The sequence below is a fragment of the Camponotus floridanus genome, unplaced genomic scaffold (assembly GCF_003227725.1).
Source record: "Camponotus floridanus strain SB8 unplaced genomic scaffold, Cflo_v7.5 scaffold327, whole genome shotgun sequence".
In the NCBI taxonomy this organism is placed as follows: domain Eukaryota; kingdom Metazoa; phylum Arthropoda; class Insecta; order Hymenoptera; family Formicidae; genus Camponotus; species Camponotus floridanus.
In genome coordinates this window covers 1-12,253 of record NW_020229467.1, presented here as the reverse complement: position 1 = coordinate 12,253, position 12,253 = coordinate 1, and the positions used below count along the sequence as shown (strand labels likewise).

At 23.8% G+C, this 12,253-nt stretch overlaps 1 protein-coding gene across 1 annotated transcript; it reads left to right on the top strand.

Annotated features, from left to right (window-relative positions):
* Positions 1 to 1,279: 1,279 nt before the first annotated feature.
* On the top strand, positions 1,280 to 7,085 carry LOC112638588 (the record flags this gene model as incomplete). Its single annotated transcript, XM_025410583.1, has 4 exons — positions 1,280 to 1,446; positions 2,640 to 2,808; positions 4,501 to 4,699; positions 6,888 to 7,085. Coding segments are annotated over exons 1-4 (733 nt in total), but the record flags the coding sequence as incomplete, so codon positions are not given.
* Between the last annotated feature and the right edge of the window lie 5,168 nt (positions 7,086 to 12,253).

Genomic DNA, 12,253 nt, shown 5'->3' with positions numbered 1-12,253 from the left:
TTTATTAACGACGATAACATTATTATTAATATTATTGTATACATATTTTGATGTTAAAATATGTATATAATACATGATAATGATAATGATATTATCGTTAAAAATTATAAAATCGTAGTATAAGTAATATCATAAAATATAGTATATATATATATATATATATATATATATATATATTTCAGTTTTGTAATTTTAAAAGATATAAATATGTAATATACAAATTTATATTTATATATTTGTATATTTATTAATCTTAATTTGAAAACGATTCATTTTCAAGTGAATAAATACTTTACAATATATTTAATACTTTTACAATATATTTGCTAATTGATTTTAATTTTATCAGAAGTTTTTAATTTTATCAGATATTATTTTTTCTATAAGTTTCGATGAATAAAACATTGTTTACATTATAATATGTATAACATTTTTATGAATAATTTATTAAAATTTGTAAAAAATGTAATAATATTTAAAGAAAATTAAAATAATTCTTATTTGAAAGCTTAATAATATCATAAAACTTATATATAACTTATATATTACTTAATTTATATTAATTGTATTATTGTGTAAATGTAAAAGTATTATCATAACACTTTTTTACAATTCAATTTATTAAGAAGAAATAGATCGAAATATTTAGATTTCTAGTCTTGAATTGAGAAGAAAAATAAATCAAAATGTTTGCATTTTTAATCTTAAGTTAAAAAAAATAAATCAAAAATTGTCTACATTTCTATTTCTATATAAACAATTAAAATTATGTTTGTATATTGAATATTATGAAAGGCTACAATGGTTCTTTGTATTAATTTTTCTAATTGTACGTTTTAAATACTTTTGTGTCATTCAAATAATTTGCAATTTTATTTTAAGAAGAGAATCTATAATAATTTTGCATATAATTTACATTATGATTTACAAAAAAAAACATTGACATTTAAAACATGAAAATTATTGATATAGAAGAATGAATAGAATATGTAAATTGTATTTTTTATATTTTCATCCCGTAATCAGGAAATAATATTTTTTAAAACATTTTTAAAAATTTTTATAAAATATTTTTGAAACACTATTTTAAAGCATTAAAATTATAAATCTTTTTTAATTCAGTAAAAAAAAATAATTATTTTAATATTTTCTTTAAATTATTATTTCAAACAACAGATTCATGTAAAATAATTAATGAAATATATATATATATATCTCATCTTTGTATATTTTGTAGGATAATTATTAATTTTGCATCTTTACAATATTAAATCTAAAAATGTCACAATATAATTTGGATGATTCGGAAGATCATAACTCAAATCATATATTTCAAAACTCTGAAAATCATATTGATAAACTTATTGAAATTGACAATTTAAATGCAATGGAACTATTAACACCAAGTGATGTACTTGAAAGTATACAAATGTATGATTCAACAGTGTAAGTAAAAAGTTTATGAAAATTGAAGAAAAAAAAAAGGAATAACAATTATAAATAAAATAGAATAAACAATTATTTTAATTAATTTTCATTATTCTTTTATATTTTTTGTATTATTTGCATTTTTTGCATTATTTTTTGTATTATTTATTGTTTTTAAAATTTTAATAATTAATCTTAATATTAATTAAAAAAAAAAAAAAATATATATATATATATATATATATATATATACATACACACACACACACACATATCCAATGTAACATAAATAATGCAAAAAATACAAAAGAATAATGAAAATTAATTAAAATAATTGTTTATTCTGTTCGGTTTATACATATATATACACACACACACATACACATAACACATGTACTCACAAAGTAAATTATAAATTACGAAGAAACCTGTTGATTTTATTAAAATTTGATTTTATAAAAACTTTTATTAGTATAAAGAATATGCAATAAAAGTAAGGAATTTAATTTAAAAAATTCAAAGTAAGTTTCCCTTGATTTTGAAGACTTAAAATTAAACTAATAAAATCAATAAATAGATCTCTTTTTTAAACTCTAATTTTTATCTGAAATATTTTTTATAAATTTATAAAACAATTTTACATTATTTTGATCTGTAGAATATATAAAAGATGTTTGACAATAAGTAAGACAAAATTTAAGGAATGATTCTACATGATAAAATAAAACAAAAATCAAAAGTAACAAAATTTCTGTAGAGACTTCATTTTTTAATTATAAATATTTAAAAGTTTGTTTAAAAAGTATCCAGAATTTAGCAATTCACTGTACACTTTTGCGTTACATAATATTTTAAGAGCGATATAGCTTATGCTCGCTAAAAATTTTGTAGATTACCATGTTTCAGACACCTTTCACACAAATTTTCAAATACTTATAATTAAAAAAAACGAAGCTTTCATTGAATTTTTGTTATTCTTGATTTTCGTCTTATTTTATCAAGTAGAATCATTTCTTAAACTTTATCCCGCCTGTTGTCGAAAACATCTTGTATATATATATATATATATATATATATATATATACTATATATATATATATATATATATATATGAATATGTGTAAAGTGTGCGCGCCTTCTAATTTATTATTAATTATATTAATTATATTAATTAAATTATATTATTAATTATATTAATTAAATTATATTAGTGAAATTGTTGGCTATGTTGATAACATCGAATCTCCACGTTGCGTGGGCTCGCAACAACAATATAAGTTCTTCAAATTTTATTTAAATAACGGAAAAGGAAAAAGGGTTCAAATTGTTGCCTGGAATGATGACATTGATTTTGTGGAACATCATATAAAAGTAAACACTGTAAGTATTATTATTATTTTTAATTTTTAATTTTTATTTATTTATTAATGTTTCCGTGAAATATTTTTTGTTTTTCATCTTCTATAAATATATTCTTTATAAATATAAATAAATAAATAATTAATATATATATATATATATATATATAACATTTTCATTTTAGATACTTATTATAAATAAATAAATAAATATATATATATATATATATGTATATATATATATATATACATATATATATATATATATATATTTATTTATTTATAATAAGTATCTAAAATGAAAATGTTTACTAAAAAATTCTTATAAATTATTAGAAGAGGAAAAAAATATATATACATATACACTGTATACACATATAATATGCAATTTACGATAAAATGTAAACTTTATAAATTTTTATAAGTATTAATGAATCTTCATATGTGCGTATTCTTTGTGTCAAAAAAAATGTAAAAAAGATAGTCTAGAAGATCATGTATATACGTCGTTATATTTAATCTACTGTCTAAAGAAATATTTAAATCATCATTATTTGATTTTGAATCAAGTCGTTCTATCTTACAATTAATTTAATATATACACACAGTGATAATGCTTTTATCGCTAACAGTATTTTTGTTATTTTATAGACACAATTGGTGTAATATAAAATAAATATTAGAAATAAGAATCAAATATTAAACATTAGGAAAAGAGAGAAAAATAGAAAGATCTATATTTTTTTCTTTTCTTGATATTTAATATTTAACTTTTATTCTCAATACATTGTTTTTATTATACATTACGTATTATTATACATTTTTTATTACATTTTTATTATACATTACATATTATTATTTCACGTTTTTATTATACATTACGTATATTACATATTATTATACATCACATTAGGTTTTAATAATAGTTAATATTTGCTTATAAATCATTCTGTGTTAAACAAATTACTTACAAATAAAAATTCTTTTTAAGTTGTGAATTTATATACAAATGAAATATATATATTATATATATTATATATATATATATATTTATATATTATATATATTACGTTAGAGATATATACAAATACGTTACAGATATATATAAATAAACATATCTATTCTTTATCGTAAATAGCATTTGTACATGTATATTTCACACACACACACACACACACACACACACACACACGTGTGTGTGTGTGTGTGTGTGTGTGTGTGTATAATATATAATTCATTACATATTTCACATAATATGTATATAATATGTAATTTTTCATTGATAATTTTTGACCCAAAAATCCTATTTTATAATATATATAATACAAAGAATATATTATATAACATAATCTATAATATTAATAATATTATAATACAAAGAATATATTATATAACATAATCTATAACATAACAATATATTATAAAAATTATTATATTAATAATAATATGCATAATAATTACAATAAAATTACATATGTAGTGTTATACTTTTAAACAAATATAATGTGTGTATTTTATCTATCATTCTTTTCATAATCTTTTAATATCGATATTTATATTAATATAATTATACACATTATTATATTATTTTATTAAATATTATTATTTTATTAAAATATAAAATATTTAATTTATAACTTGTAATTCTTTAAAAATTTATGTAAAATATATGTATAATTATATTTTTAATATTAAAATACATTTCATAAAATAGATTATTCATTTGGATGGTACTCAGGCACGTCCGCCAAAAATACCTCAATTCAACAATGGTAATATGCCGTATGAGCTATTAATAAAATCAAATACAATAATTTCAAATCTTGGAAAATTTGAACCAATGGAAATAGTAGATACCACACCTGAGACAATTGAATTATCTGATGTATTAAATGCTACAAAAAATCGCATTAGTGAGTATTCTTTATATAATTTCTTTTTTTTATTAATATAATATTATAATATAAATATAAAAATATATAAATATTTTTCATATAATTTTTTAATCCATATACCTTTTTTTAATTAATACGTTATTAGAATTTGAAATAAATATAGTATAATAAATAAATATTTTTTTTATATCAATCGTTTACATATCAAACATTCAAATTTTAAATTGTTTAAAATTATTTTTTAAACTAATTATTCTACTTATTCTTCCATAAACTTCAATTATTTGGTTGTTTTTAAATTTTGAATAATTGAAATCTATTTAAAAAATATAGTTTTAAAAAATTAAATAAATGAAAATGATTAATATTTAGATGATATCAGAAAAAAATTTATTCGTTATAAATGATTCAGATATTAAGTGATCCATGCAAATTTGATTTTAAATTATTAAAAGATTTAAAACATAGATAATATGTTCTATTATTATTTAAGACAATTATGCGAAACATTTGTTAAAATTTTAAAAGAAACGCTCTATAAATGACAACGGTTATATAGTAATAATGGACTGTCTTTTCTCATCACGAACTAATACTTACGTAAATTGGTGAATTTTTCTTAATTAATTTCTCATTAATTGTTGTAAGAATCATAAAATGATAAAAAATTCTTCTTTTTTCTGTTTAACTTCTTCTATATACAAGAGAGATAATGTAGTTATTATTGGATACACTGCACATACACATACATATTCATACTTACACACACAATAAAGTTATTTATATTAAAATACTATGAAATAAACTATAATTATGATTATTATAATTATAAAAATTAAATTACAATGTTTTTAATATAAAGATGACTATTATAATTAAGAAATGAGTTATTTTTCAGGACTTATATTTATATAGCTTTTTATCTTTTTTTCCGGTCCCGAATCACTTCTCGAAGTATTGCGGGCAGTTTTTCGGACACTCTATATATAATATAGGCGTATATATATATAAAATCAAAAATTTTATTAAAAAATAATAACAGGATTATTGATAATATAATATAAAATATTATTTATATCTTTTAGAATTTTCTTATATTTATTTAAAATAGAACAATATATTTTATATATAACCCAGACAGCACACAGATATTCATAAAATATTCTACAAATATCCTTGAAGGATATTGAAAATATCCATAAAATGTCCGTTTTATGTTCCTCAAATATACAGTGGATATCCTTAGCATATCCGAATATGAAATTGGAGGACATAATTTAAACCCTGATGTGTCCAAAAGACATCCGATGGACGATTATTGGACATAAATTAGCAATAACAAATATACAAAACGGATTTTATATGGACATAATAAGGAGATGAAAAAGGGATTACATACAAAATTTGAATTTACACATTAAAAAGATAAAATATATATTTTTTTAAGCAATACATTTATTAAAGAAAATTTATATCACATATACATTAATGCAATATCACATATTATTTAAATGTTACTTTTTTTGCACAAAACTATTATAAAACAGATAATTAAAAAAAAATGTATATTATATGTGTGAAAAAAAAACAATCTTTATGATCTAAACATATAATTTTTAAACGAAACATATATATTTCAATCCCTAAATAATAATATAATTTATTTTATATAAAATTTTACATAAAAATTTTATATAAAAAATTTATTTATAATTTATACTTGCATATTGCACTTTACATCTTAAATAAATAATGAACAATTATTTTCGTTTATTTGCCGGACATTTACTTGTCCGACTTATAAAATTAATTTAATATCCGAAACCCGTGCTTTTAGGTCAGAAATTAAATTGAACAATACATTTTTAATTTTATTTGTTACCTTTTGCAAACTTTATATAATTCTCATAACTAAAACTTAAATACGAGAAAGATAGTGCATCGCACGTCACGTAGCGGTAAACGAACGAACTAATACATGCTTGCGTGCTCGCGAGAAACTTTGACCTCCAAGACCGGACATCTTGTGGACGTCCAAATATTGACTACTAACAGATGTCTTAAATCGGATGTACAATGGACGTTTATTTTATGTCCATGGACGTGCAGACGTAAAATGGACATAAAATGAATGTCCGTAGAATGTCCTGTGCTGTCTGGGAATTATTATTATTTTTGTTAATATATATTCGTCAAATATTTCTAGTATTGAGAGGATACGTAAAGACGAATTTTGCTGAAGTATATAACAACAACATGAACAAAATTATTGGATGTGGTGCAATAACTGATGGCACATTCAAACTGGAAATTCATGTAATAAATTTTAGTAACGATGATTATACTTTACTTGATATTAGAAAAGGTGATCATGTAGAAATTATTGGTATCATGCAAACTACAGGTAATAAACTAAACTATTTAATTTTTACTTATTTTATTCTTATAATTGTTTAAATACTATTAAAATTAATTTATATAAAGAATAAAAGCCATTTTAAGATCTTTAATTTAAAAAAATGAAATTTTTAATTTTCAAACCTTTAAAATATAAAATTTTTACTTATAAAAGTTATAAATTTTCACTTATAAAAAATAAATATAATACGTAATTAACTATTCAAAATTTTTAATTTTTAAAAATCGAAAAAAAATAGTAATTATGGAAGGCTCACTACCAGACCGGGCTTAAAAGTTGCAGGATGGAGAGAAGTTTAAAATAGAAAATTTTCAAGAAAATCGAAGGATACACACAATTTTAAAAACACGATTGAAAACTTAAAATTCAAAATCTCGATTAAAAACACTTTAAATATTTTTTTTGTATTTTTTTCTGTACAGGCCATCTAAAAACGAAAATTTTGAAAAAAAAAATTGAATTTCGACCATTATTAAGAAAGTTATGAGCAAAAAGCCAAAAAAAGAGCGGTTTTTTTTAAATTCGATATTTTTTGAACCAGTGATCAAAAAAATCTCAAAAGTTACCAGGAAGCCTCTTTTGAGGGGTACTAAAAAATACCTAAAATTAAGAAAATCAAAAACAAAAATTTTTAAACCGTCCGATTTGGCGTGGAATGCCCCATATATATATATATATATATATACACATATATATATAAGAATTTAGCAAAATTGTAATTACTTATTAAAATAATATTTCATTTTAAATAATTTATTAAAATATTTTTCATATATAATATATATATTATTATATTATTTTATAATATTTATATTTTGTATATTTTATATTTAATATATTTATTCTTATTGTTTATATTTATTTATTAATATTTTTATAATTTTTAGTTAATTCCACATATTTAGTGTCAACAATACAGAAAATATAAAAAAAATCGTCAGGGCAACATGCCACTCTTAACTTTAAATAAATTGGAACTAAAAATTTGAAAGAAATAAAGATGATGGTACTTTTCAAGGTTCAATTAAATACTAATCAAGGTTATAATTATATAATTAAATTAAAACCATTAGTTTTTTATAAAAACTTTGAAGAGTGTGTAAACTCTTAAAGTTTCACTCATAATTTTTTACTTTTACAATTAATAATACTTCATCATTTTGATACTTATATAATAATTTATTATATATCAATATAATTTATTATTAATATAGTACACATACACAACATACATATACCAGGGTGTCCCAAAATCATAATCATCTTTCCAAAGACAGATGTCTGGGATAATTGGAAGACGTTTGTCTCAACGTAAAATGTCGAAGCCTAATAATTTCGAGATTATAAGTGGATTGGAAAACAGGGTTTTTTTCGTAACTAAGCCTTTGTAAGAATAAATATTAATTAAAACCACATTCTCGATTAATTTTAAAATAGAGTTTACTCAATTGAGTTTAATGTTAACTTAATGTAAGATATATGATGAACAAAAAAAGTGAAACATGCAAAAAATAATGGCCTTCATCATCGACATTTTCATTGAGCGAAAAATCGTCTCGCCAAATCTCAGGAATCTGTCTTATCACTCAACCTCTCTGTGTATATAATATATATTATGATATAATATATATAATATGTATGTATAATTTACAGGGTCTACAAAAAGTGTGGAAACCCCTAATATCTCGGAAATATACTTTTACAGAAAAGTGTCTTCCAACAAAAGTTTGTAGGTTTAAGAAAGATCTATATACTGATTCTATCAGTTTGACCTTGATGGGTCGTCAAGGTTAGGTCAACAGGTCACACATTGACCTTTTAAATGAACCCTCATTAGATTGGCATAATTCTTATAGCTTTCATTAAGAGCTGTTCCAAACACTATAATAATGTTTCATTTTATTAAGTACTTGCGAGCTTATGAGGGTTGAATGATAGAGTACGCCGGTATTGAACATTATCCAAGCTGTCCACTACATGGAGGTTACTCGCTCGGGATTTGCATCTGTTGTGGGTTGAACAGCTAACTAAGCAAGATCGATTCCTCAACATATCCTCATAATTTCCTGAAGTACAAATTGCCAAAAACACTTGCTCCATATCAAACGTGTAAGAAAGTCTCGTAAGTTCTTCATTTACCCGGCTATGTGACGCACCTACCATGCAGTCTAAATTCGCATTTAAAATTCAACAAGAGTATAAAGCTATCAAAGAACGAGCACCTCTAACTTCAGCTTGCAGCCAGCAGAAAATCTAATTGTTATCGTCAAATAACAACGTACGAGTTCATTAAATTAAACGTTCTTAAAAATGGCTGGCGACTTGTCGGAACGTGAAGAATCACTATCCTCATAATCGTGGACTGGGGTGATAACGAAAGACGTTCTCTGATGTGTTTCGATTATTTATGCACCACGTATCCGAACCGTCGAATTAAATAAAAGTCCACTGTGTTAAAACAATAGCACGTTTTAGACAAACTGGTAGCCCGTAAGACACATCGCTCTAAGTCAGGAAGACCATTGTCTGCAAACCAGACGAGACAAAACACTTGAAATGTTCCTGCAGACATTTATTGAAGATCCAATTCTTAAGTGTTCAGGAGAAGTCGACTCAAACTCACGATATTTTGCTCCATGTCGGTTTTGGAGAATTTAAAGAAGAAACAACGTTCCATCCATATAATTGCCAATACGTTCAAGAATTGCAAAACGAGATGAGGAGCGTCGTATACATTTCTGTGAAAGAATGATGGCACTAAATAGATGTCGGCCCATTTCCTTATCAATATTGTTTTCACAAGGACGGAAGGCAATTTTTACCTTAACGGGAGAAGTTCAAATATCAAATTTTTCGTTTATGGTCAGCATGAGAATCCAAATTGGGTGCGGGAAACTCACACACAACATCCAAAAATAAATGTATGGTGCGGAATATAGATGGCTACTTATAGGGCCGTTTCTTTTTTTAAGAATATTTGAACGCTCTAAGGTATGAGAGATTACTTGTTGATCAAATAATTCCAAGCCATAAGAATACTTTTCCAAATAATCAAGAAATATGGTTTCAGCAATGATGGAGCCTCCTGCTCCATTTTGGTGGGCAGAACCACGCTCGTATCTTTACATGAAGACTTTTCCGAACTACGGTGGACTAGGAAGAAGACGGAGAATGAGGGAGGACGAGGATTGGCACCTCGTCACCAGATCTAAAACTCCTTTGATTATTATCCTATGGCGGATATCCTGAAGATAAGGTTTACAGAAAACCTAAAACCATTCACAGCAAATTGATACAGCGAATAAGGGAAGTCGAAATGGCTTTGATACCTTTTGAAACGATCGTAAAGTCATTTCTAACATTCTGACCAAAGTTAGCATATTGTCAGGGAAGTAAATGGCAGCCACTAGTCAGCATTTACTTTAAACCATTGAAACAACATTTGCAACTCGTCTTGGCTGCAACTAACCCTGATCTCTTAATACACCGCCCAACGCACGCACGCACAACGCACACATTTTCGAACAATATATTTATGATAAATGAGCATCCAAATTTTATTTACTGTTTTACTAATGTCAGATTGCTTTCCAGTCTTTCAATGCTCGATTGATTTGGTTGGGTCTTTGCTTTTGCTGACCTGGATCACACGACCGATCTTGACCTATAGTTAGCTGGATCACACACACAAACAGATGCAAATCGAAGCGAAGTAACCTCCATGTAGTACCTTGGATATGTTTAAAACCGGGCTACTCTAATCATTCAACCCTCATAACTCGCAAAGTACTTTAAATAATGAACTTATTATAGTGTTTGAAAGTTTTCTTGGAATTAAGATAAGAATATGCAATCAAATGTAGGGGTGTCCCAATTTTAAAAAGAGTCAATGTGACTCTGACCTACCTTGACGACGCCATCCAAGGTCAATACTGGATAAATTCCCCCCAGTATAATAGATTCTTCTCTTAAAACCCTACAACTTTTGTTGGAAAAGCGAAGGAGGCCGACTTGGCCGTTTCTGTTAAAACAGTATATTGTCGAAGATATTTAGGGTCTTCCCCACAGTCTTTGTGGTAGATTACGGGCCCTTAATCTATATAACTTATATAAGATTAAATGTTATTATTATATATTTTTTTCACCAGGATCAAGAATAAGAGAAATTCAACTTCCACTCCCACCCAACTCATATTAATTGTTTATTCTTTAAACCTTGTTTTTATATATAGTATTTTTCGTATATATTTATATATACTCACTATTATTAAATAACTTTCTTTTATATATTAATAGATAGTATTGATATATTTTTAAGTAAGGGACCACGAATCATATGGTCAAATATATTTCCATATTAATAAACATATTTCCTGGCTAAGTTTGGTCGACTAACATTTCAATTATCCTTTGATATATTATAAGCGAAGCTACTCAAAGTGTCTTATTATTTATAAAGTTTCTTAATCCGATCCATATCATATAGTTTTGTTTTATTACACTTAGTTTATAATTATACACACATGTGCCGGTCTCGATATTCGCGGGGGGAGTTTTGAGAGCGTACCTTGTGTTAACGGGTTTGGTGTCATGATTATTACAATAAAAATTGATAAGCAAATGGTTGATTATGTATTATGAATTTTATTATTGTGTATTATTTTTTTCTTTATAACAAATTTATATAAAATATAAAATTTTCCAAATATTAAAATAAACTTTTAATATTAAAATGAAATTTTCTTATTAAAATTTATATTGTAAAAAATTTTTATAGTATTCGCTGAATAATTATTATATCATTATTATTGAGTTAAGTGTTAACAAAAGTTGTTTTTTTCACATTTAAAAAACAGAAAAATATTATAATATAATAATTTCTTTTATATACATAATTTTTAACAATATTTGTTATTCGTTGATTACCAGCTAATATTTTAAACGCTTGCCAAAGAACGCAATCCGCGAAAAGCAACATAAAGTTTCTGATTAAAAACATTCTTTGCCGAAGATCTAATCCAAGTTCTATCAAACGTTCTGTACCTTGTGATTTATTAATCGTCATGGCAAAAAGCTAATTTTATTGGAAATTTGTCTTGCTAGAAAAAAGTAAAAGGAAATACATTTTTCGAATATAACGTTTATAACGATTA